Source organism: Rhineura floridana, chromosome 1 (assembly GCF_030035675.1).
Source record: "Rhineura floridana isolate rRhiFlo1 chromosome 1, rRhiFlo1.hap2, whole genome shotgun sequence".
Classification (NCBI taxonomy): Eukaryota; Metazoa; Chordata; class Lepidosauria; order Squamata; family Rhineuridae; genus Rhineura; species Rhineura floridana.
This window is the reverse complement of record NC_084480.1, coordinates 26,291,800-26,319,534: the sequence shown is the minus strand read 5'-3', so window position 1 is coordinate 26,319,534 and position 27,735 is coordinate 26,291,800. Positions and strand designations below refer to the sequence as shown.

The 27,735-nt window shown below is 45.9% G+C and overlaps 1 protein-coding gene across 4 annotated transcripts in view; it reads right to left on the bottom strand.

The window, feature by feature from the left end:
- SLC1A3 (solute carrier family 1 member 3) overlaps positions 1-27,735 on the bottom strand; it is a 90,063-nt gene that overhangs the window by 34,806 nt on the left and 27,522 nt on the right. For all 4 annotated transcript variants that reach the window (XM_061616459.1, XM_061616449.1, XM_061616468.1 and 1 more), the window contains exon 3: positions 16,287-16,424. In XM_061616459.1, coding sequence (XP_061472443.1) covers positions 16,287-16,424 — 138 coding nt within the window. The remainder of the gene's footprint in view (positions 1-16,286; positions 16,425-27,735) is intronic.

Sequence of the window (27,735 nt, the reverse complement as noted above, 5' to 3'; positions counted from 1 at the left end):
ATTATTAAAACTGGTAGAAAGTATTATTAAAGCTAGATTAACTAAGCACTAAGCACATAGAAGAACAAGCTTTACTGAACAAGCTTTACTGAAGCAGAGCCAGCATGGCTTCTGCAAGGGAAAGTCCTGTCTCAGTAACCTGTTAGAATTCTTTGAGAGTGTCAACAAGCATATAGATAGAGGTGATCCAGTAGACATAGTGTACTTAGACTTTCAAAAAGCGTTTGACAAGGTACCTCACCAAAGACTTCTGAGGAAGCTTAGCAGTCATGGAATAAGAGGAGAGGTCCTCTTGTGGATAAGGAATTGGTTAACAAGCAGAAAGCAGAAAGTAGGAATAAACGGACAGTTCTCCCAATGGAGGGCTGTAGAAAGTGGAGTCCCTCAAGGATCAGTATTGGGACCTGTACTTTTCAACTTGTTCATTAATGACCTAGAATTAGGAGTGAGCAGTGAAGTGGTCAAGTTTGCTGACGATACTAAATTGTTCAGGGTTGTTAAAACAAAAAGGGATTGCGAACAGCTCCAAGAAGACCTCTCCAAACTGAGTGAATGGGCGGAAAAATGGCAAATGCAATTCAATATAAACAAGTGTAAAATTATGCATATTGGAGCAAAAAATCTTAATTTCACATATACGCTCATGGGGTCTGAACTGGCGGTGACCGACCAGGAGAGAGACCTTGGGGTTGTAGTTGACAGCACGATGAAAATGTCGACCCAGTGTGCGGCAGCTGTGAAAAAGGCAAATTCCATGCTAGGGATAATTAGGAAAGGTATTGAAAATAAAACAGCCGATATCATAATGCCGTTGTATAAATCTATGGTGCGGCCACATTTGGAATACTGTGTACAGTTCTGGTCGCCTCATCTCAAAAAGGATATTATAGAGTTGGAAAAAGTTCAGAAGAGGGCAACCAGAATGATCAAGGGGATGGAGCGACTCCCTTACGAGTAGGGTTGCCATATTCCAGTTCCACAAATCCGGGCAGGCTAATTTGCATATTATGTAAATTATTTGCATATTATGCAAATTATTTGCATATTAATATTTGGATTGTCCAGTTGTTTTGTTTTTGTGCCTAGGAATTACCACCAAAAGCTGGGGAAAGATGTGAGAAATCTTTTTTTTTAAAGCAACATTTTCAGCCTTAAATACCTAGACTCTAGTTTCCAACACTATGGAGTATTTATTGATTAAGAGGATTTATATCCTGCCCTTCTGCTGTTAAAAACAGAGCTTAGCACAGCTTACAAATATAATAAAAACAATAAAAATACACAATCAATATAAAAACATAATAAAAACACAAAATAGCAACAAACATAAAGTAAGTCAGGGCAGCAGTACGGTTAACCATATACGATATATTTCAAAGATGTGGTAGGTGGAGAAAAACAAGAAGCCAAAATGTTAGGAAAAGGAGTCTTTCACACTACATGCTCAGTTCTAAATACTGTTGCAGCAAGTTTTACAAGTTCCTCCAGTATTCCACTGGTGCAGACACTCAGACATTCAAAGTATCTGTATGTTTCTTAGGTTTTATAAAAGCAGAGCTTTGCTTAACTCAAAATTTCTTCTCCCTTTGATCAACCACATCTACACAGGTTCCACCTCCATACTCAAAATGAAACTGGGCCTGGAAGTGTGCAACAACCCCACACATACCTTGCTAATTAGATTACCAATGCCAGGATGTCTGTCTTATCGACTACTCTCTTGGTCCCCCTTCCCCCCCCCCCGGGCATCATGAAAGACCCAGTCCTGGGCTCAGAAAGAAAATAAATATCTGGTCCTCTTCAAAGTATTGATAAGCCTCTTGTTTTAATTGAAATAATAATTATAAATTCTTGTTCTTATCACTAATGGGAGTTAATTATCTTGCATATGCTGCTGTTGCTTCTATGGCTGTAACGGAGTGAGGTTAAAGATAAGTGAAATGCAAATAGGAAAAAAAAAGGCAGTATAACTTTCCTAAATGTAATACCATACCAACCACAACAAGATTCCTAGGAGTAAGGCAGAAAACTCAGCATCTCACAACCAGTCAGGATTCATAACCAAAAACCCAAACTAAAAAAATCCTAGCAGACAGTCAGCCAAGGTCACAGAAATCCTGGGGACTGCAGTTAATGCAGAATGCTGCAGCACAATTGCTGACATGAGTGAGATCCTATCAGCACATAATACCTCTGCTCTGAAATCTGCATTGATTGCTGATTTGCTACCAGGCCAAGTTCAAGCTGTGCTTTCCATGTTATGGGTGCCACATAGTACTTGTTCTGCTCTTGTAAGAAATCAGTCCTGTTAAGTGGCAACACCTACGCTTTGGAACTCCTTGCCTATTGACATTAGGCAGACGCCTCTTTTCAGCACCTGCTAAAATCAGTTTTCCTGAGGCAAGCCTCTCCAGGCATATGGAAGCTATTGTGTTTTTAAATCTGTTTTTAACTCATTGTTCGTTTTATTATTTTGAATGTTTTTAAGTATCTATCCTTAAAGCTTTTGCCAATAATTTTATTTTTAATTCTTTCTGTAAACCGCTTTGACATTTTTTACAATAAAGCGGTATATAAATGTTGTAAATAAAAATAAATAAATGTTGGAGTCACTGTGGCTCTTGAGTCTCTTCCCACTTTTAGGAACCAAGGAATCTGCCTTATACTGATTCAGGCCATTTCGTACCATGATTTCTTAAATGCAACACCATACCAACCACAACAAGATTCCTATGAGTAAGGCAGAAAACTAAGCATCTCACAACCAGTCATGATTCCTAACCAAAAACCAAAAATATGATAAATGAAGAAATATTTATATAAGCATGACTATCAAATATATTTATTATTTACACAAACTGTAAAGATATTTATAGTGCAATCCTAGGTTTATTTATTCAGAAGCAAGTCCCAGTGTATTCAGTGGGGCCTACTCAAACAGGGACAGAAATGCAACCTCAAGTGATAAGCAACATATGGGATTAGCATTGCTTTTACAAAAAGCAAGTACTGGGAAGGTTTTCAAAACACTTCCCAAGATCTGACTCCTGCACACAAGAGGAAAAGAAACTGAAATGTATATACTTACCCAATTTATGAGATTTTCAGATAAACGGGGGGGGGGAACACACCACCATTTTGTTTTCTAGACACTGCCTCAGGTCAATGAAACTGAAACAATCCTGGCTTCTCTGATTGGCTGCAATGCTGAATGGGCGGGGTTAAAGCTACGAAGTGCTATAGTACTGTATACAGTACTGTTTAAAGAAAGATTTAACAGTCGGGGAGGCGGCTGACGTTTTTATGTATATCTCGAGAACCAGACCACCTAGGAACTTAATTTTTTTTTTTAATTAAAGGTGAGAATCCGGGCCACCTAAGGGGTTAGCCGGGCGCCGGGTGGCATGCAAAGAATCTGGGTAAAACCCGGCTAACCGGGCAATATGTCAACCCTACTTACGAGGAAAGGTTGCAGCATTTGGGACTTTTTAGTTTAGAGAAAAGGCGGGTCAGAGGAGACATGATAGAAGTATATAAAATTATGCATGGCATTGAGAAAGTGGATAGAGAAAAGTTCTTCTCCCTCTCTCATAATACTAGAACTCGTGGACATTCAAAGAAGCTGAATGCTGGAAGATTCAGGACAGACAAAAGGAAGTACTTCTTTACTCAGCGCATAGTTAAACTATGGAATTTGCTCCCACAAGATGCAGTAATGGCCACCAGCTTGGACGGCTTTAAAAGAAGATTAGACAAATTCATGGAGGACAGGGCTATCAATGGCTACTAGCCATGATGGCTGTGCTCTGCCACCCTAGTCAGAGGCAGCATGCTTCTGAAAACCAGTTGCCGGAAGCCTCAGGAGGGGAGAGTGTTCTTGCGGGCTTCCCCCAGGCACCTGGTTGGCCACTGTGAGAACAGGATGCTGGACTAGATGGGCCACTGGCCTGATCCAGTAGGCTTTTCTTATGTTCTTATGTGTTCAGAATAGGTAGCCTTGCCCACAAATTCTGTCGAAAAATAAAAAAGCTTTTTGACTATTCCTTTTTTTGGGGGAAAACCCAAGTTTAGAGGTGTCAAGCACATTATCCCCTAGACTTATTTGCCTGCAATTTGGCAGGATTTATCCATTCTGGAAGGGCTACTATTTCTCCATATTTCATCCATTTCTGTTAGAGGGAAAAAAAGTCATACCCATTTTTTGTTTTCCAATAGTGAATGAGACTGGGGGGGTAGATTCAGACCTTGTTTTGAACTAGGCAGTCTCTGAATTGGTTCAAACTGAATTGAGCAGCTTTATGAAGGACCAAATTGGAAGCCACAGTGAATCAGCTGGCCGGTGCACACCCCAATCTCATGTAGAAATACTGTAGCCTATAATCCTTCAGTGGATACCAATTCATAGCCAATGCCTGCATTTTTCCCTTTGTGGGGCTAGAATCAGTTTTGGGAAGGATTTAGATTGGGGAAAATCATAGAGACAGTCCTCTTCCCCATCCACTCTTGCTTGTAAAAGGAAGATAAACATGCATCATATGTAATTTCACCCTCAGTTCAAACTGTCTTCCTTGCCATCTCCAAACAATTCAAACATTTTTTAATGGTTTTGAAGATCTGAGATGAAAATTACAAATGGATATCTGGCAACACATTGATCCTCAGTACTATTAAAATACTGTGTGTACATACTTTAGTTTTTTAGAGACTTTGCAAGTACTGTAATAGAGCCATTACTGACCACAGTACACACCTGATTTTTCTGCCTTGCCATATGGTTCCTAATCAAAAAGGTATGTAGAGGGGGTTTACCACTGCCTCCCTCTGAGGCTAATCCTCCCCAGCTGGCTAGGGCTTGCTCAGCTTGCCACAGCTGCACAAGCCAGCCCCTTTCTTGTCCGTACCTGTCAGCTGAGGGGCAACTGAGCTCCTTGGGACTACACAGCTTGCCCACGGCTGCACAGATGGCAGGGCACGTAACCCCTGAGTCACTCACGGTGGAGGTGATCTTTAGCTGGCCCTTGACACCCAGAAGACACGAGTGGGGATTTGAACTCACAGACTCTGGACTCCCAGCCAGGCTTTCCTCCCCACTGTGCTATACCAGCTGATAGTCCTACCTGGAAATACTGGTAATGAACCAAGTACCTTCTGCATGCAAGGGTGGAGAATCTGTAGCCCTCAAGGTGTTGCTGGACTATAACTCCCATCACCCTTGACATATTTCCTAATTGCCCTGGCATTTTAGATTGTAGATGATGTTAAGTTTTTACTGTTTTTGTTTGATCTTGCAGTATTTAGTTATGATTTTAAATCATATTTATATGTTCTATGCATTCATTTTATTCACACTTTTGAACACTGCCCTGAAAACTTGTGATGAAGAACGGTTAAGAAATATTTTAAATAAAGGAAACAAATGACAAGGAAGGGAGGACATGATAAGAGTATTTACTCTATCATGTCCCTCTCCCCCTTCCTCATCATTTTCTACACTAAATAACCCAAACATTATGCCCTTTTCTTGTAAGGGAGGTGCTCCAGTCCACTGATCATGTTGGTCACTCTTTTCTAGTTGGCCCATCTCAAAAAGGCTATTGTAGAGCAGTCTTCTCCAACCTCATACCCTCCAGATGTCAGTTGAACTACAACTTAGTTTAGTTACTGTAAACGGCCCAGAGAGCTTCGGCTATGGGGCGGTATACAAATACAATAAATAAATGAACTCCCATCAATCCAAGCCAGCATAAACAGTGGCCAGGGATGATGGGAGTTGGAGCCCAACAACATCTAAGAACATAAGAGCCTGCTGGATCAGGCCACTGGCCCATCTAGTCCAGCATCCTGTTCTCACAGTGGCCAACCAGGTGTCTGGGGGAATCTGGAAGGCAACGGGTTGGAGAAGGATGTTGTAGAGTATTTCCAGCACTACAGGTGTACTAAGGGCATTGCAATAATGACAGTTTTAGGAAGGTTATACCAGGTCAGATTATTTGCCCATCAATTTCAGTATTGGTAGCAGCTTTCCAGTTTAAGAATGGTAGCAGTTTTCCAAGATCTCAAGTGGAGAGATGTCTTTCTCATCAGCTGCAACTTTACCCTTTTAAATGGAGATGCTAGAAACTGAACCTGAGACTGTCTGCATGTGAAGGATGTGCTCTGCTATTGAGATATTGCCCCTCCCTCCATATATAAAGGATTTTATTCTTCAATCTCTTTCCTAATAACCCCCACTGTGTATTATTGCAGGGGTCACTGGCCTTTTTAAGCTAGTGGGCACATTTTGGATTTTTTAATGAGTGCCATGGCTGGCTTCCTGTAACTTGAGCCCATTATTCCGTGTCCTGCATTCTGGGATGATCAAGAACAGATCCTGGCCCTCCTCTGTGTGGTAACCTTTCAAGTACTTGAACAGTGCTATCATATCTCCCATCAGTCTTCTCTTCTCCAGGCTCAGCATGCCCAGTTCTTTCAGTCTCTCCTCATAGGGCTTTGTTTCTAGTCCCCTGATCATTCTCATTGCCCTCCTTTGAACCCGTTCCAGTTTGTGTGCATCCTTCCTAAAGTGTGGTGTCCAGAACTGGATGCAGTACTCAAGATGAGGCCTAACCAGTACTGAATAGAGAGGAACCAATACTTGGAAACGATACTTCTGTTAATGCAGCCTAAAATTGCATTTGCCTTTTTTGCAGCCACATCACACGGTTGGCTCTTATCCAGCTGGTGATCAACAACAATCCCAAGATCCTTCTCACATGTCGTATTGCTGAGCCAAGTATCCTGTCTTATAACTGTGCATTTGGTTTCTTTTTCCTAGGTGTAGGACTTTGCACTTATCCCTGTTCAATTTCATTCTGTTGTTTTCAGCCCAATGCTCCAGCCTATCAAGATCCCTTTGAATTTTGTGTCTGTCTTCCAAGGTATCAGCTATTCCCCCCAATTTTGTATCATCTGCAGATTTGATAAGCATTCCCTGCATGTCCTCATCCAAGTAATTAGTAAAAATGTAGAGGAGCACTGGGTCCAGGACTGAGCCCTGCAGTACCCCACTCGTTACCGCCCCACAGTTTGAGAAGGAACCATTGATAAGCACTTTTTGAGTATGATTGTGTAGGCAACTGTGGATCCACCTGATAGTTGTTCCATCCAGCTCACATTTAGTTAGCTTGCTAATCAGAATTTCATGGAGCACTTTCTCAAAAGCTTTGCTGAAGTCAAGATATATTATGTCCACAGCATTCCCAAAGACTACCAGGGAGATTACCTGATCAAAAAACGAGATAAGATTTTCTGGCAGGATTTGTTCTTGATAAATCCATGTTGGCTTCTAGTAATCACTGCATTTTTTCAAGGTGCTTACAGACTGGCCGCTTTATAATCAGCTCCAGAATTTCCCCAGGGATTGATACCAGGCTGACTCATCTGTAGTTCCCAGGTTCCTCCTTTTTGAGCAACCCTAGCCCTCCTCCAGTCATCTGGCACTTCATCCACCCTCCACGATTTTGCAAAGATAATGGACAGTGGTACTGAGAGTTCTTTAGCCAGTTCCTTCAATACTCTAGGATGCAGTTCATTGGGTCCTGAAGATTTGAACTTGTTCAAAGTGATTAGGTATTCCTTGACCATTTGTCTATCAGTCTCAAGCTGCAATCCTGCCCCTTCAACTTCACATTTCCTAGGAGGGTTATAGACCCTCTTTTGGGAGAAGACTGAGCCAAAGTAGGAATTGAGCATTTCTGCCTTTTCTTTGTCATCTGTTATCATTTTGCCATCCCCATTGAGTAGCTGTACCACCATTTCTTTTCTCTGTCTTTTACTATGGACGTACCTGAAGAAAGCTTTTTTCTTGCTTTTGGCATCTCTCACTAACCTCTGCTCGTTCTTGGCTTTAGCCTTCCTGGTGCCATCCCTGCAATTCCATGCTACCTGTCTTAGTCTTCCTTTGTGGTTTGTTGTTCCTTCTACTTCCTGTATGTGTCCTCCTTTGTTTTCAGGTCATCTCTAAGCTTTCTGTGAAGCCATATTGGCTTCTTCTGCTGTCTTCCCCCTTTTTTCCTTGATGAAATTGTTTGCCATTGTGCCTTTAGAATTTCCTCTTTTAGAAACTCCCACCCATCTTGGACTCCTTCTCTCATTAGGGTCGCTTGCCAGGGAACCTTACTTACCATTGTTCTGAGTTTATTAAAATCGGCTTTCCTGAAGTCCAGGGTACGTGTAATGGCTACTCTCAGGTTTTCCTTCCTTTACAGTAAAGAACTCAAGTATAGTGTGGTCACTTTCCCCCAGAGTTCCCCTATTAACAAATAGGCAAGATGGCGGCGGAGTAGGAGGATGTTTGTTTGGAGCTCCGCCGCTTTTATCCTTTTATCCTTTTAACATCTTTTAAAACATCTCTTGGGCTTGCATGGAACTTTGGGTGAGCAAGTGTCCTCTTCCCCTCTCCCCCGGCGTCATTTGCGGGGGTTCCCCTCCCCAGTTTTTACCTTTTCCTCCGGCGGCAGTTCGTGGGTGTTCCTGCGGCATTTTCCTCTGCCTTTTCGGGCGGAGAGGCTTGTTTTTCTCCTGGGCGGCCTCGTTCTTGTCCTGCTGGAGAGGGGGAGTGGCGGGTCTGGTCGGCGGAGGAGAGAGGCTGCGGCGCGGCTGCCCTTCGCTGGTGGCTCCGGAGGAGCAAGACCTGGGAGGGAGAAGGTGGCGCCGTACTTTCCTTGGCTTGTGACATCAGCGATGTGCCCTCTCGGCCTGTGGTGTCAGCGGCGTGGTGTGGTACACTTTCTTTGGCTCATGACATTGGCGACGCGCCCTCCTTGGCTCTCCTCGGCCCGCGGCATTGGCGATACAATACCGCGTGGTTCGGCGCGCCCCTTTCTCGGCCCGCGGTGTCGGTGGCGCGGCACGGTGTGGCGCATTCTCTTTCAGCCCACGACATCAGCGGCGCAGTACGACGCGCCTTCCTCGGCCCGTGGCATCGACGGCGGGGTGCGACTCACCCTTTTGGCCTGTGACATCGGCGGTGCAGTATGACGCGCCTTCCTTGGCCCGCGATATCGACGGTGGGGTGCGAAGCAGCGACATTGACTGCGACATCAACGGCAGGGCGCAGCACGACACGCCCTTCCTGGCCCGCAGCATTGGCGGCACATGTGTTTGGTGTGTTTGGCATGAATGAATGTGTGGTGTGTATATGTGCTTATGTTTGATGGTGAGTGAGTGTGTGAGTCTGTATATATAAGTTTTATTATGTGTCTGGGGAAGAGTCTTTTGCAACAAACGGGAGGACTTGAGGGGGCCCCAATTAATGTAGTGACGGGCAGAGGGAGGTATGGCGCTGTGAGAAGGACGTGCCAGGTAAGGGGAACGCGGCCCAGACAAGTAGTGGCTGTGCCTTTTTCCGGTCCTTCTCACATCCGTAGGGTTGTTGGTTGTCCTCTCAGCCAACTCTCGGATCTCCAGCTGCTGCTTTTAAATGCCAGATCGGTACACAATAAAATCTCCCTCGTCCATGATTTCATTGTGGATGAGGCAGCCGATCTGGCATGCATTACCGAGACCTGGGTGGGTGAGCAGGGAGGGGCTAGTCTTTCCCAGCTCTGCCCACCGGGTTATTCGGTTCAGCATCATGGTAGATCTGAGGGTCGGGGAGGTGGGGTTGCTGTGGTCTATCGGAGTTCCATCTCTCTCATCAAGCACCATGTCCATGTAGCAACTGGTCTGGAGTGTCTGTACCTTGTGATGGGTCAAATGGACAGACTGGGAATATTGTTGGTGTACCGCCCACCTTGCTGCCCAATGACTTCCCTAACTGAGCTGACGGAAGTGGTCTCGGAGGTATTGCTGAGATCCCCCAGACTATTGGTACTGGGGGATGTCAACATCCATGCCGAGGCTACTCTATCTGGGGTGGCTCAGGACTTCATGGCCTCCATGACAACCATGGGGCTGTCCCAATATGTTAGTGGCCCAACACATGTGTCAGGACATACTCTAGATCTTATTTTTGCTACTGGACATGGGGATGGTGATCTGGATGTGGGGAGTTTTACATCTCTCCCTTTGTCAGGACAGATCACCGCTTGTTGAAGTTTAGACTTACAGCGGCTTTTCCCCTCTGCAAGGGTGGGGGACCTATTAAATTGGTCCGCCCCCAGAGACTAATGAATCCTGAAGGTTTTCAAAGGGCTCTGGGGGAGTTTCCGGCTGATAAGACTGGCGCTCCTGTCGAAGCCCTGGTTGAACTGTGGAATACGGAGATGATCCGGGCTGTTGACACGATTGCTCCTGCGCGCCCTCTCCTGTGTAGAGCTCATACAGCTCCATGGTACACTCCGGAGCTGAGAGCAATGAAACAGGATAGGAGGCGGCTTGAGCGGAGGCGAACTCCTGACAGATGTAATTATGCACTGGTGAGTGCCTCTACTAACCTGTATTTAGGAGCGGTGAGGGTGGCGAAAAAACAATACTTTGCTGCCACTATTAAGTCATCTCTTTGCCGCCCAGCGGAGCTTTTTAGAGTTGTACGAGGGCTACTTCATTCTGGCCCCGAGGACATGATAGTGCAATCGGTAGCCCGCTGTAATGAATTTGCTGGGCACTTCCAGAATAAGATCTTATGCATCCGCCGGGACTTGGACTCCCAGTTTACAGCAGTTGATCCTAATGAGGTGTCCGGAGTACAGTCTTGTCATGTTTTATTGGATGAGTTTCAGTTGGCTCAGCTCGAGGACGTGGACAAGGTACTTGGACAGGTGCGTGCAACCACTTCTACACTAGATCCTGTTGGCGTGTGCGGTAATTTGCGTGTCAGTGCGTTACTACTGAAGAGCAAGACGTCCAGAAATCCACAGACAAAGAACTTGGTTAAGAGTCTTTTACTTCAGACATTAAGGCTTGCAGCATGCAAGCGGTTTCACTTTCCCCCACGACACCTCCTAACAAGAACCTCTCCACTCTGAAACAAAACCCCCACAGAAGGCTGGCAGAACTTTCCCAGCCTATATCTCCCTGGTTGCCTTGACAGCAGGTGCTGGCCTTGATGGTCCGTGCCAAGGCTCTCTGCAAGGCCTTGCAAGCAGCTTAACCCCTGCTTAGCACTTCCTTGCTTCCAGGCTTGATGGAAACTTACTAGTGACAGTCCTGCCTAAGGGTCAACAGCCCCCACCTTTCCATCAAGACTCAAACACATTTCATTACATTGCATTACAATACAGTTACATTTCACTTTGTTCACTTTCAGTACATTTTCAGTTCAATATATTACTTTTCCAGTTACATGTTTATTTACATTACCACTGATTTCTTTCAAACTTTATTCAAACTTTGGTTGCACACAAGTCAAGTATAACGTTTCTGCATCCATTTCAATTTCCTTGCATACACCCGGGCCGCTGACTATACCCACTGTGAATCTGTCAGGCGGCTTCCCAATGTTAGCCCTCTCAGAGCGCCTCAAGGCAACTGGAGCTTCGGCTCCCACTGCACCATCACCAGCCGCACTTGTACCTGGCATGGCTTGCCCATTTGCTGTCAGATCATCAGCCTTTCTTTTCTTTGTTTTACGTTTGCCCCAGATCAATTCATTTAAAGCATCTTTTAGTGGAATTTGTCTGTTTTCACCCCTTGTGTAGGTGCATTGTCTGACCCATTGAGTATAACTGTTTGGTTTTGGTCCCAAGGCTTGTCTGAGACTTTAATGCTTCTGCTCAGCACAACCTGCTGTGTCTTAGGAACCCACACCCTGTAATAGGCATTCTGGAAACCCAGCACAAACCCTTCCTGTGCTCTGGGAGTCAGTTTGCCACGTCTCTTTCCCTGTGGAATGTGAACCCAGCATCGAGCACCGAACCTCTCAATGTGCTGCACCCTAGGCTTTCTCCCCGTGAGTTTTTCATATGGAGACATTCCAAGTGCACTGTGCAACACCGTTTTGTATGTAAACCGCATACAAAATACACTCTCCCCAGAAAGAACCTGCTAAGCTGGAATCCCCCAGCATTGCTCTCAATGCTTCCCGAAGGGACCTGTTTTTTCTCTCCGCAAGACCGTTACTGAATGGAGAAAATGGGGCTGTGAACTGCTGTTCTATTCCTTTACTTTCCAGGAACTCATGCAATGTTTTGCCCGTGAATTCCCCCCCTTGGTCTGAACATATGGCTTTCACAGTAACGTTATGCTGCGTTTCAATTCTCTTGATGAGCAGACGCAGCTTCTGTTCTGCCTCATCCTTTCTCTTGAGCAAATAAACATGACAGAACCTTGAAAAGTCATCCACCACGACCATAAAGTACCTCGCACCTCCTCGTGAACTCTGTATTGGCCCTGATAGATCTACATGAATGAGCTGGTAGGGTGCGGTTGTGGTGCTTTCCGCCTCCCTGTTTATGGGTGCAATTGTGGCTTTCGCTTCATGACAGGCATCACAATCAATCAATTGCCCACAATCTGTCAGTTTCAAGTCCTCACTATGTGTAGGTGTTTTCTTAATGGTTTCATAGTTTGCATGCCCCAGCCTCCTGTGCCAATCATGCACGCAACCTCTGTGTGCCTGTCTCTCAGCACTCAACACAGCACACTCTGCATGATTGCTCTGAATGACGAACTGTGAATCTATAATGCTCCCTTGCATGCAGACCTCACCCCCTTTCAGCACAATACATTTGTCTTTTTCAAACACCACAGAAAATCCAATACTTACTAATTTCCTGACAGACAAAATATTACTGGCTAATCCAGGTACATACAGAACATCAGTGATAATTCCAATTTCACGTAATTTCACTGACCCTCGTGCCAGCACGTCTCTCCTGGATCCATCCGCTAGTAAAACAGAGTCCTGCACTGCTGTTGACGTGTGAAATAAACTGGGATCTGTTAGGAGACAATGGGATGCTCCACTGTCACACACCCAATCCGTCGCTTTAGTTGGAGGCTTCCCTTCGCTGACAAAGTTCACGCTTGCCTGCCTCCAGCCTCTGTCTCTGTTTTTCAGCTTGGCTACACATTTCCTTTGAATATGCCCACGCGCTCCACAAAAATAACAGGTTTTATGACCCTGCTGCTCCTTAAAGCTTGCCTGCTTGCTTCTGACAGCTTCTCTTAGCTCAGTCTTTTTCTTCTCTTGTCGTCTCTGCCACTCTTGGTTCAGTTTTTCTTCAACAAAGTCCAAGTTTAAGCCTCCATCGGGCATCGCCTCCATGGACATCACCAGATTATTCCATGTCTCATCCAGTGAAGCCAACACCAAGTAGACTTTTTGAAGATCACTATGCTCCATATCTCTATCTGCTAATTCAGCAAATAACCGCCTGAATTCAGTGAGATGCTCAGCCATGGTGCTCTCCTCCGTTAAACGCATCTGGTACAGCTTTCTGGCCAAACACAATTTGCTCCCCGCTGTCGTTTGAACATGAACATTCTGTAGTACGTCCCACATACCTCTCGCTGTGGTTTCATCTCTGACATAGAGCAATTGAGAGTCAGAGAGTGCCAAAGTAATAAATGCCTGCGCCTTCTCATCTTTGCGCATCCAAGCCGCCGAAGGAGCCGCTGGTGGGGTGGTGTCGATTACCTCAAACAAATCTTCTTTGATTAGGAAAGCTCTCATCCTCAGCTTCCAGCTGGCGTAATTAGTCCCTGTAAGCCTCTCCATGGGCATACCTGCTGACATATTAACTGCCATCACTGCTCACCTCTTCCAGGCATGATCAAGCAGCCTTCCCGGAGCACTGACTCAGTCCTGAACAGTCTTTACTCTGTTGTAAAGTGCGCTGGATCTGGGCCCATAACCCTGTTGGTGTGTGCGGTAATTTGCGTGTCAGCGCGTTACTACTGAAGAGCAAGACGTCCAGAAATCCACAGACAAAGAACTTGGTTAAGAGTCTTCAGACATTAAGGCTTGCAGCATGCAAGCGGTTTCACTTTCCCCCATGACACCTCCTAACAAGAACCTCTCCACTCTGAAACAAAACCCCCACAGAAGGCTGGCAGAACTTTCCCAGCCTATATCTCCCTGGTTGCCTTGACAGCAGGTGCTGGCCTTGATGGTCCGTGCCAAGGCTCTCTGCAAGGCCTTGCAAGCAGCTTAACCCCTGCTTAGCACTTCCTTGCTTCCAGGCTTGATGGAAACTTACTAGTGACAGTCCTGCCTAAGGGTCAACAGATCCTTGCCCCTCCTGGCTAATAAAAACTAGCAGGGATGGAACAGCTGGCTGGGCCAGGGAAGTGATAAACGCCTCTTTACGAGAGGGAGTGGTCCCTGGCTGTCTGAAAGAGGCAGTAGTGAGACCACTTCTGAAAAAACCTTCCTTGGACCCAGAAGACCTTAATAGCTACAGACAAGTAGTGAATGTTCCATTCCTGGGCAAGATCTTGGAACCAGTGGTTGCTGCCCAGCTCCAGGCGCTATTGGATGAAACTGATTATCTAGATCCATTTCAATCGGGTTTTAGGCCCGGTTTTAGCACCGAGACAGCCTTGGTTGCCCTGTACGATGACTTATGTCGGGAGAGGGACGGAGGGAGTGTAACTCTGTTGATTCTCCTTGATCTCTCAGCGGCTTTTGATACCATGGTATCCTTCTGGAGAGGCTCGTGGAGTTGGGAGTTGGGGGCACTGCTTGGCAGTGGTTCCGCTCCTACCTGGCGGGTCGTCTCCAGAAGGTAGTGCTTGGGGAACATTGCTCGACACTGTGGGCTCTCCAATGTGGAGTCCCGCAGGGGTCAGTTCTGTCCCCCATGCTTTTTAACATCTACATGAAGCCGCTGAGTGCGGTCATCAGGAGTGTTGGAGTGAGCTGCCACCAGTATGCTGATGGCATGCAGCTCTGTTTCTCCTTTTCATCTTCTTCAGGTGAGGCTGTCAATGTGCTGAACCGTTGCCTGGCTGCGATAATGGACTGGATGAGAGCTAATAAACTGAGGCTAAATCCAGACAAGACTGAGATGCTGTTGGTGGGTGATTTCTCTGATCAAATGGTGGATATGCACCCTGTTCTGGATGGGGTTACACTCCCCCTGAAGGAGCGGGTTCGTAGTCTGGGAGTACTCTTAGATCCTTCCCTGTCACTCGAGGCTCAAGTAGCCTTGGTGGCACGGAATGCGTTCTACCAACTTCGGTTGGTAGCCCAGCTACGTCCCTATCTGGACAGGGAGGACCTCACCTCAGTTGTCCATGCTCTGGTAACCTCTCGATTGGATTACTGCAATGCGCTCTACGTAGGGCTGCCTTTGAAGACGGTTCGGAAACTACAGCTTGTGCAAAACACGGCGGCCAGGCTGATAACGAGGACCAGGCGGTCCGAACATATAACACCTGTTCTGGCCCGCTTGCACTGGCTACCTATATGTTTCCGGGCCAGATTCAAAGTGTTGGTTTTAACCTATAGAGCCTTATACGGCGCAGGACCACAATACCTCCTGGAACGCCTCTCCCGATATGAACCTGCCCGTACACTACGTTCAACATCGAAGGCCCTCCTCCGAGTTCCGACTCACAGAGAGGCTCGGAGGATGGTTACAAGAACCAGGGCCTTCTCAGTGGTGGCCCCCAAATTGTGGAATAGTCTTTCTATTGAGGTGCGCTTGGCGCCGACATTGCTATCTTTTCGGCGCCAAGTTAAAACCTTTCTCTTTGCTCAGGCATTTCAGTTTAATATGTTCAAATTGGTTTTAGATTTGTGGATTTTTATATATATGTTTTTGTACCGATTTATGTGATTTTATTGTATATACTTTCTGTTGTACACCGCCCAGAGAGCTATGCTAGTGGGGCGGTATAAAAATTTAACAAATAAATAAATAAACCACTGCCACTTCATCCACCAAGTCATCTCTTTCAAATCAAGGATAGCTGATCTTCTAATTGCTTCCTCCACTTTCTGGAGGAGAAAGTTATCTCCAACATAAGCCAGGAATGTCTTGGGGGAGCTGTGTTTGGCTGACTCTGTCTCCCAACATATATCGGGATAATTAAAGTCCCCCATTACTACTACTGCCCCCTTTAGCTTCATTTTTAAGGGAGAAAAAGGTAACCCTTGCTCAAGGGAGCAATGGAAGGAGGGTTTCAGAGGTTTTGTGTGCAGCAAGAAAAGACCCAAAGGGCACCATTGCACCCATGGGTACTATGCTGGTGACCCCTGTATTATTGCATCAAAACATCATATATCTGAATTCTGGAGTTTGCAATCTTTCATGCACTTGACTGTAAGTTTGTTTTTTTCTCATGACCACCCAATTACAAAACGAAAAGAGGGAACAGCATCAACGACAAGAAACAAAAAAGAAAGAAAAAGAGTATACCTGTTACTAAGCTGGATACAATGAGAGGCAAAACCAGCATCTGCAACATTCTCATTAAGAGTTCACCAGGGAAGGAAAAGTACTTCACTTCTCGGTAGCTGAAGTGATATGACCGGAGACAAAATCCAAGGATGACACCTGAGGAGAAAGAAAAAAATGAGACTTTTTTCTCAAGCAAATTCCATAATTGTATATATTTGGGGTCAACTGTAAGTGAATAAGGAGTTCACTGAAACACTGTGCACATACCTTCTCAACAAATTTAGTTTTATATCAGTTAAATTGTCATGGCTTCCAGCAAAGAATCCTGGGTGCTGGAGGTTGTTGAGACAGCTGAGCATTGTGTTAGAAATCCTTAATTCCCTCTGAGAACTTACATTCCTCAGGGTTAGAATCACTGAGGTGGTCCAACCTCCAATCGTCTCTGGATAGAAGAGGAAACCAGAGAACTCAGATTCCAAAGCAGACATAACTGATTTTATCCATGTGGATGTTGATCATGAGTCTCCTTTAGCTTGCTTTAGAAACTGCAGTCCTGTGGATCCCATTACAACTTGGTCTGAGGCTTCTAGTGCTGCCTCCGTGGGTTTCACTTTTTCCCATTTCACAAAGCTCTAGAAGTCATCGAGTCACTCACAGCCTGGAGTGGCTAGCATTTGAACCCTCTTTCTGATGCACACTTTGAATAGAATAGAGCAAGTCCACCTCAAAATGACAGGACTTGATATTCCACCACTCTTAGACAAATTGTACAAAACCCCCCACATGTCTGCCCTAGTTTTTACATGGGAGCAGCTATGTTCCCCCCTACCCTCCATACCACTTCCTCTAAGTGGAGGAGCATCATCAAGTACAACTGGTATAGACAGGACTGAAATTGGTCCACCATTCCTAATCCAACCCCCTGCTCAATGCAGGAGATCTAGAGCTAGAACATCCCTGTCTAGTCTCTGAAAACCTCCAGCAAGTGGAAGTCCATCTTTACCACATTGTCAAACTGCTGTTACGATCCAGAGATTTCTCCTAATAGTCAACCAGAATCTACCCTCCTATTATTTAAGCCCAATGGATCTATACCTGCACTCTGGGACAGCAGAAAACAAGCCTTTGCCCTCTTCTGTGTGACAGCCACAGAGGAAAAGCTGCACAACGGGGAGGCGAGCAAGCCAGCTAACTTAGCCCTTCCAGAGGTCTGAACTGGGGACACATGCCTTTGCTACAATCCTAGCCAACTCACTGTACTGGGTAGAATGGGAAGGGAATTAGGCATGTGGTGAAAATCAACACATTCATTTTTACTCAAGATTTTGGAAAAAGAAGTTCTTGTGATGATATTTTAGCAGTTTTAGCAGTTAACCATAAGAGTAATTGGGAGTCATGTATGGTGCCAGAGCGGAGTCCTCCTGAGGATGGACCACAAACTCCACAGCTTGAGGACTTTGAGGAGCAGGCAGAGTCTCCTGGAACCAGGGCTGAGGATCCCCAGGGCCGGCTCCAGGTTTCTGGGGGCCCATGGGCAAAGGCTATCAGAGTGCCCTTTACCCTCTTGTTTTCCTCCTCAAATCACACTCCTCCTTCCTCTTGGGCTCACCCTTTTCACCTAAAACAAAACCTGAACAGAAAGACTGGGGTGACAGAGGAATCAGACGGGAGAGGGACGGGGAATGCCAAACCTCTGCCTCTAAGTGCATTGGAAGCATTCCTGCCATGGCTTCAGAGCCCCTATTACTGCCACCGAGTCCCTGCTGTTTGCCCTGCAGCACAGCACACCATGCAAGGAAGTCTCCTCTTTAGGGTTGCCAGGTCCATGGCCTGAGACTCATCCTGTATCTTTAGGAGAAGAGAAGGTCAGCCAAGTGCAGGTGTTCTTGCAACCCTGTAATGGGAAAAACCACAAGGTGGAATTCTCCCTCCCCCCTCCCCGACTTTTAAAGATACAGAAGACCTCTTTGAGGCTGGGCCTGGCAACCAAGAGGTCTTCTGTATCTTTAAAAGTCGTGGAGGGGGGAGGGAGAATTCCACCTTGTGGTTTTTCCCATTACAGAGTTGCAAGAACACCTGCACTTGGCTGACTTTCTCTTCTAAAGATACAGGATCAGTCTCAGGCCCTGAACCCTACTCCCCTTCCTCCTTTGCTCCTCCATGATCCAGCCTGGCTTAGAGCTGCTGCCACTGCTCTTTCTTTCTGCCCTTCTGCTGGAGTGCATTTAAGGGGTTAATATCACAGAGATTAGGAGGCAACTAGTATAGACAATCTCCTCAACACTAGCACTGAATGAGAGGGGCCAAATGAAGGAGACCCTCTGGGTTTAGCTTTTCACCTCTATGGTATTAACCCCTCAATTTCCCCCCCACCCTTGTGAATTGGATAAAAAGATAACCTAGTGGGGAAAAAACCACTCCCTGTCCATTGGAATAGGATAGGGTTGGCAACAAGCAGCAGAGCCCATTCTGCTGGGGCCAGTGGCCCCCCCCTGCACTCCTGGGCCCTCGGCCAGTGCCCCACATGGGCCACTGCTGGAGCCATGCCTGCATGAGAGGTGGGAGACCTGCTGAAGAACCCTTGGAATAATAATAATAATAAATCTTTATTTTTACCCCACCCTTTTTCCAAAACTGGAACTCAGGGCGGCTTACAAATAAAAACTACACATAGGTAAAAAAATATACAATTAAAATAGAATTAAACTATTCATGACATTAAAACCATGAAACATACACTTAAGATACTAAGACAATTTAAAACATTAAGAATAGGAACTGTCAGAGGAAGAGATGGAGCCATCTCTCAGTACCCCAGAATGCTAGTCCAGGACCAGGCTAAACAGGGATAACATTGCATACATCTATGGACTCAGACTCATAGTGCAGCTCATGAGTAAAGGATCTACATATGAGTAAGCAATCCCTGAAATTCCTTTACTACCAGCAGCTGTGGTTAGGGTATGGTCTAGCATATGTAAGGTCTTCCTTGTGAGCCTTTTAGTTGTTGAAAACACAACATGGGTCTTTGGCGCCTTGCTGCTGGTTCTAGGCCCCTTGCTGTGGTGTATCTTGCCAGAATTCCTAGTGATGTTGACATTGTCTGACCTTGCTTCTGGATCATGTTTGGACCTGGACTGCACTCTTAACTCTACCTGTGTTGTGTTGAGTACTTTGGTGAGAGTTGTATGTCTCCTGGGACTGAAACCCTAGCCCCTGATTACACCCCTTGGAGTGTGACATTAGGATATGAAAATTACATGGACAGACGTATCCCTCTAAACCTTGCCTGAACTGCGTTCATACTTTAGCCAAGACCTAGCAACAAAGCCAATTTTTCGGCAGCTTATCCTAATCCACAGTCAGTGCATCTTCTAGCCTTTTTGCTTTCATGCTGAGCCTCTTTTGTCCTAGGAGTTTCTGCAACTTTCTCTCTCCTGAGTTCTGATTTCTAGCAGATACGCTTGCATACAGTATTACAACTCCCCTTGCCCATCTTTTTAGCCAGTCAGAGGGGGCAGTAGAGTTTTGTAACTAGATTTCTTTGCCCACCCCTTTTAGATTTCAGTTTCCTAAATTGATCTTTTGAATTTTTTAAGATCTTTTGAAACACCTCACAAGAACAGTCTCTACATAGGAAGCAATCATTTTATAACCAAATACAAAGTCAGGATGGCTGAACAGTTTCATTTCTTCACACAGACTGTTTGGGTATTTCAAGAGTACTATAATGTCCTCTCATAGGGTAGAGACACATTTAACTGTTGTGCTGGTTCCAGTGCGTCTCTAGCTCTGTTTTCTGAAAATGGGGGCACATGAGGCTAGTCAAACTCTGCCCCTTTTTACTCTAAAACCTGGTTGGATCAGCTTGAGATTTTTTATTCAGTTTCAGACACATTTCGCAACTGATTAGTAGATCAACCTGTTGCCCCTTCAGATGTGGCCAATGAAAAAGCTTTGCTATATGCTTAGGCAGAAACAATGTTTGGCCCAACACTTTGCTGTGGGCAGACCTGAAACATTTGAAGTCAACAGTGCAGAAGAGAGGTATGTCTAGCTGAGGGCAGAGTCACTTCAAAATGCAGCCAGAAAAACCATTCTCGCTGCTTTTGAAGCCACCAGTATGCCCACAGCTTCATACTGAGTTCCTTCAACCGTTGCTTATAGGACTTGTATGACAAAATCCTGTGGCACCCCCCTCAAAGCTTTCCTCCAGTTTGAGAAAGAACCACTGTTGTGCATTCTGTGAGTATGGCTTTCCAACCAGCTGTGAATCCACCTGATGGTATTATTATCTAGCCCACATTTCACCAGTTTGTGAAGTAAAATGTTATGGGGGACTTTGTCAAATACTTTGCTGAAATCAAGATAAATTATATCTACAGCATTCACACAATCCACTAAGCTAGTAACCCAATAAAAAAGGAGAGATAAGATTTTTACAAATCCATGCTGACCCCTAGTAATCAGTGCATTGTTATCAAGATGCTTACAAATGGGCTCCACTATAATCCTTCCTAGTATCTTTACCAATATCAAAATCTGTTTCCCACATCTTCCCTTTCCCCCTACATAAGTACTGTGGCACCGAACTGAAGACAGGTAAATGTCCCCACACCCGTTCGCCATGATCTCTTAAAGATGATGGACAAAGAACTTGACAAATTCCTCTATTACCCTAGGATGGAATTAACCTGGCCTTGAAGATCGGAACTCACTTATTTCCTTGCCAACTCCTTATCGATCATGAACCATAGTCCTGATCTCCCCCCAGTTATGCTACTTTCGTGATGTTCCCCAGAGAGAGGGAGTGACCATTAAACCAATTTGTCTGTGGTGCAAGCATTCCCTAGGTTCACTTGCATATGGCCTGTCCCTGAAGAGGAAACATAATAATAATAATAATAATAATAATAATAAAAATAAAAATAAATTTAATTTATGTGTCGCCTATCTGACCAATGGCCACTCTAGGCGACTTACATGTGGAAAATTAAAACACAATGCAATAAATATAAAATACAAAATAGAACAGTGCAACAGCAAAAGGAATAACAATGCAGGGCATGAGGCATTTAATCATAACAGTGAGCCCTCCCTGGAAATCCCGAAGGCCTGTTGTAAGAGCCAGGTCTTTAAGGGTTTGCGGAAAACATTTAGGGAAGAGGCGTGCCGTAGATCTTGTGGTAGGGAGTTCCAGAAGGTGGGGGCCGCTACTGAGAATGCCCTCTCTCTAGTTCCCGCCAACCTAGCTGTTTTTGTTGGCGGGATTGAGAGAAGGCCCTGTGTGGCTGATCGTGTCGGGCGGCATAATTGGTGGCGTTGAAGGCGCTCCTTTAGATAAACTGGGCCGAAACCGTATAGGGATCTAAAGGTTAATACCAACACTTTGAATTGGGCCCGGAAAACAACAGGAAGCCAGTGTAGATCGAACAACACAGGTGTGATGTGATCCCGGCGGCGACTATTCGTAAGTAGTCGAGCCGCCGCGTTTTGTATAAGTTGTAGTTTCCGGACCGTTTTCAAGGGTAACCCCACGTAGAGCGCATTACAGTAATCCAATCGAGAGGTGACCAGGGCATGTACTACCAGTGGGAGCTGATGAGCAGGAAGGTAGGGTTTCAGCCTTCGTATGAGGTGTAGTTGATACCAGGCTGCCCGGCTCACTGCCGAAATCTGAGCCTCCATGGACAGCGTGGAGTCAAGTACCACCCCAAGGCTGCGGACCTGGTCCTTCAGGGGAAGACTCACCCCGTTGAACTTCAGGTCAACATCTCCCAACCTTCTCTTGTCCCCCACAAGCAGCACCTCGGTCTTATTGGGGTTCAGCTTCAGCCTGTTCTTTCCCATCCATCCACTCACGGATTCCAGGCACTTGGACAAGGTCTCCACAGCCAACTCTGGTGAAGATTTAAACGAGAGATAGAGCTGAGTGTCATCCGCATATTGGTGACACTGCAGCCCAAATCTCCTAATGATTGTCCCTAGCGGCTTCATGTAAATGTTAAATAGCATGGGAGAGAGGATAGAACCCTGTGGCACACCACAACTGAGAGGCCAAGGGTCTGAAACCTCCTCCCCCAATGCTACCTGTTGGCACCTATCGGAGAGAAAGGAACGGAACCACTGCAATACAGTACCTCCAATTCCCAATCCCTCCAGACGATGTAAGAGGATACTGTGGTCGACAGTATCAAAAGCCGCTGAGAGATCGAGGAGGACAAGAAAGGTGAATTCTCCCCTATCTAATGCCCTCCTCATATCATCTACCAGATCGACCAAGGCTGTTTCAGTTCCGTGACCAGTCCTGAAACCCAATTGGTATGGATCCAAGTAATCCGTTTCATCCAAGTGTGTTGACAACTGGTTGGCCACCACTCGCTCAATGACCTTGCCCAAGAATGGAAGATTCGAAATTGGGCGAAAGTTATTAAGAACTTGGGGATCCAAGGAGGGCTTCTTTAAGATGGGCTTTACAATTGCCTCCTTGAAAGCTAATGGCATCACACCCTCTTGCAAGGATGCATTTACCACCGCTTTGATGCCCTCGCCCAATTTCTCTTTGCAGCTCATTAAGAGCCACGATGGGCATGGATCAGTTAGGCAAGTGGTAGGCTTCACAGTCGAGAGCACCTTGTCCACATCCTCAGAAAGGAGAAGCCGAAACCAATCCCAATTTACCGGCTTGCAACTGGCCAACTCTGGTTCACTTACTGTATCCACGGCGCACGGGATCAAGCTCCGCAAGTGTTCGATTTTATCGGCGAAGTGCTTTGCCAATCTGTCACAGGAGGCTTTTGACTGTTCCAAGGGTTCCTGAGCAACTGGACCGACCAGGCTACGAGCCACCTGGAACAGCCTCCTGGGACAGCACTCCGCAGACGCAATAGAGGCAGCAAAGAAAGCCTTCTTTCCTGCCCTTATTGCCACTTGGTAGGCAGCTACTGCTGCTCTAACCTGTGTCCGGACATCTTCGGAGCGGGATTTCCGCCACCGGCGCTCTAGTCGTCTCACCACCTGTCTCAGTGAACGCAACCGTGGTGTATACCACGGCGCTAACTGAGTTCTATTCAGGGGGAGAGGATGTTTCGGAGCCACCCGGTCTAATGCCCCGGTGATCTCATCGTTCCACTCCCTCACCAGGGTTTCGACCGGGCGGCCTTCAGCAGGTTCCAATTCCCCTAGCGCAGTTAGGAATCCATCCGGATCCATCAGGCGCCTGGGGCGGACCATTCTAATAGGTCCTTCACCCCTGCGGAGGGGGTGCGGCATTGAGAAGTCTATGTTTACCAGATAGTGATCTGACCATGACACAGGAGTGGAATAAACCACTCCCAACTTCAGAGCACTTCTCTCCTCTTCCAGGACAAACACAAGGACAAACACAAGGACAAACACAACATCACCTAAACTGGTTTCTTGTAGTAACTTGATATTGTACTTGAGTAGTCAAGTGGTAACTTGATATTGCACTTGAGTAATCAATCAGTGAAGGCCATGACTACCCTGCTTACAGAAGCATGGAAATGTCTTTTCTGGCTTCTCTTATCAACTCTCCCTTCTCATGGTGAATAGGTCATTTGGTATGTGCACAACAATGAGACCTTGACATTTTTGCTAATCAGCGTGGCCACCACAAGCAAGATGGTCCTGTGCACCAGCCTGGAGAATCCTCAAGGACATGCTTGTGCCAAACTTACTGTACAGCTTGCTCCTGTTTTTCCCCCCAAGTGGCTGTGGAAGTAGCAATTGTACTTTAAATTGGAAATCTGGGTAACATGCAACAACCATGAGCTTACTAAGTTCCTAACTGAACCACGCTGGGGCACATGTTGCCATTCCCTTACATAAGCCAGTGTGGTGTAGTGGTTAGAGTGTTGGACTAGGACCTGAGAGACCAGGGTTCAAATCCCCATTCAGACCATGAAGCACATTGGGTGATCTTGGGCCAGTGACTGCCTCTCAGCCTAACCTCCCTCACAAGGTTGTTGTGAGGATTAAATTAGGAGGGAGAGAACCATGTACACTACTTTGAGCTCCTTGGAGGAAAAGTGGGATATAAATGCAATAATAAATAAATGAAATAGATTGTGTTCTTCTAGCCCATCTGAAGATTCTGGATGCTCCGTTATCCCTTGTCTCTGGCTACAGTCTCGGTTACAGTGCATCTTTCGGGTGTCTCCCTGAATAACTGCACCAGACTGATGCGTATCACAGAGAATTCACAGCTGAGCACATGAATACCTCTGGTTCACCTTCTTTTCTCTGGAATTATTGAAGACGTAGAGGTGTGTGTGTGTGTGTGTGTGTATGGGTTGCAGCTATAAGATTGCACCCAATCGTTCGCAAGCTGGGAAAGACTCGATTTATTAAGATAATTTATACCCTCCCCTTTATTCTGATAGTAATAGAGTGGTTTACAAGACATTGAAATTGGAAACAAAAAACCCCATAGAACTCACACCAACAATAAGCGACTAAATTAAGGGTGGGGAATCTCAGGCCTGGGAGCCAGATGTGACCCTTCAGACCTCAGAACTCGCTCCTTCACTGACCCTTCTTTGCACCTCAAGTATCTTTGTGTAGCTTGATTCTGTACTTGAACTTTAATAATGCCTCTTGCTTATCTGGATGGAGGATATAGGGGTGTGTGTTGAAACTAGTGTTATTTATTTATTTATTGCATTTGTATACCACCCCATAGCCGAAGCTCTCTGGGCAGTTTACAACAATTAAAAACATTAAAAACAAATACACAAATTTAAAAACACATTTTTAAAAAGCAATTTAAAAACACATGCTAAAATGCCTGGAAGAAGAGGAAAGTCTTGACCTGGCACGAAAAAGATAACAGTGTTGGCGCCAGGCGCACCTTGTCAAAACAATCATTCCATAATTTGGGGGCCACCACTGAGAAGGCCCTCTCCCTTGTTGCCATCTTCTGAGCTTCCCTCGGAGTAGGCACCCAGAGGAGGGATTTGGATGTTGACTGTAGCATATGGGTGAGTTCGTGTCGGGAGAGGCGTTCCCAGGTATTGTGGTCCTAAGCCGTGTAAGGCTTTATAGGTTAAAACCAGCACCTTGAATAGAGCTTGGAAACATACAAGCAGCCAATGCAAGTGGGCCAGAATCGGTTTTATAAGTTCGAACCGTCTGGTCCCTGTTACCAATCTGGCTGCTGCATTTTGCACAAGCTGCAGTTTCCAAACCATCTTCAAAGGCAGCCCCACATACAGCACATTGCAGTAATCTAACTTGGAGGTTACCAGAGCATGGACAACTGAAGCCAGGTTATCCCTGTCCAGATAGGGACATAGCTGGGCCACCAACCGAAGTTGGTAGAAGGCACTCCATGCCACCGAGGCTACCTGAGTGACAGAGATGGTTCTAGGAGAACCCCCAAGCTACGAACCTGCTCCTTCAGGAGGAGTGCAACCCCATCCAGGACAGGTTGGACATCCACCATTTTCATGTTATGGAAATATATATGCAGAGTTACTCAGCAGTCTGAGCTGCATGTGTGCCAGTGTGTGTATTTACCTAAGTCAGGGTCGGTGCTAAAGGGCGGTCAAGTCGGGCCCCCTCAATAGGGTAGGGGAGGAGTTGCACTCCTCTTCCGTGATCTGTGGCAGAGCAGCTGCTGCGGATTGCAGGGAGAGAGCTTCTCAGCCAACCTGCCCGTTCACTGGCTCCACCTACCTGTCTCTTCTGTCTTTTGTGGCTGCGCAGGCCGGGCTGCCATTAACCAAGATGGCGGCCGAGGTTTCCCTAAAGTGCTGATGCTCCTGCTGCCATCTTGGTTGATGGCTGGAATGTACACACATAGCATGCATGTGTGCCATCAACCAAGATGGCGGCAGAGGCTTCAGTCCCTTAGGGAAACCTAACCGCCATCTTGGTTGATGGCACGCATGCATGCTAAGCACACACAGCCGCAAAAGACAGAAGAGACAGGTAGGTGGGTTGTGTGTGTGCCCAAGAGCCCCAGCATGCCTGGTGCCAGCCCTGACCTAATACCAGGCTTTTACCCTGCATTTCGATCACTTAGACTTCAGACTTAGTAAAATAAGAAAAGCTGATTGATTTATAGAAATACATAGTAGATAGTTAGAACTAGGTATGCCTTTCCTAACTAATTAAGTTGGAGGCGCAATGCCCAGACTTGGGTATTGCCATCATGGCTCAGGAAAGAGAGCAAAGACAAAGATGTCTCCTCTCTCCTTGGATGGTCGAAGAAGAAGACAAAGGAAGGAGGGGCAGGTCAGCTTCCCTGAGCATATCAGAACAGGTAAAGGTAGGCAAGCCTAGCCAGCTGGAGGACCCTAACTCTATCTTCCTTCTGGAATACAAACAAAAGAACCCAAACAGGAGTTGCTCTTGCCCCACGTCCAACAACTAGTCTGCTGTTCAGAGGTAAAATTTAAGTTCAGTGCTCCACCTGCTATTACCTAGCACTGGCCTGTGGCCTGTGGCAGGTTGTCTGGAAAAGAATATGGCACTCAGATCTTTAAAAGTGGGCAAGCTCATAAAATACAAAAAATGGAAGAGGCATTTTTTTAAAAACCAGACCTCTGTTATGATCCTTTTGTTTTTCATTTGATTTTAAATTTCTAACACTTCTCAGGCCCTGTTCACACACATATGTTCACCACCTGATGACTGCAACAACATCAAACAAAGTTTGATATTTTCAGTCATAACCTGCTGAGCAACCAAATAATGCACATGTATATATGTCACATGTACCCCACCTTTCTCCCACAGAATGCAAAGTGGTATACCAGGTAGTTTACTGACCAGACCTCAACCTGCTTAGCTTCATCACAAACTCCTCTATTTGCATACAGGCCATCATGTCCTGGAATCAACCTACAGGTCTACTTGTGAATTATTTATTTATATAGCACCATCAAATGCACATGGCACTGTACATAAAATAAAACAATAAAAACCAGTCCCTGCCAAAAAGGTATACAATCTAAATCAAATAAGACCAAAGGAAGGGTGGTGAAACAAATAAGAGGACAAACTGAGGACTAAAAACAGCCTGTGAAATGCTCAAGTTATTCAAATGACAAAAACGGTTCTGCAAGGAGCTCAGTACTTCTTGCTCTTGGTTACACAGGGACAAAGTACACATTAAGTTAATCACACTGTCCACCTTCTAAGTGTAGGGTTTTTCTTGCAGAAATAGCCAGGGCAGGGGGTCTGAACCAGGACCCTTGAATGGGGGGGCAGGTGGGGGGACTTTACCTCCTGCTGCAGTCCTAATCTGGATCTGCTCCCCACTCTGCAATTTGCATGAGGGGGAAAACTCCCACTGTAGTGAAAGTGGGCTTCCCCACCCACACAAATTGCAGGTGTAGGGCCCTTGATCCAGATTGGGAATGTAGCAGGGGGCAAAGTATCCCCCAGTCCAGGATTCCAATCCAGGCTGGGCTTCCTATGTTGGGTATTTCTGCACTCA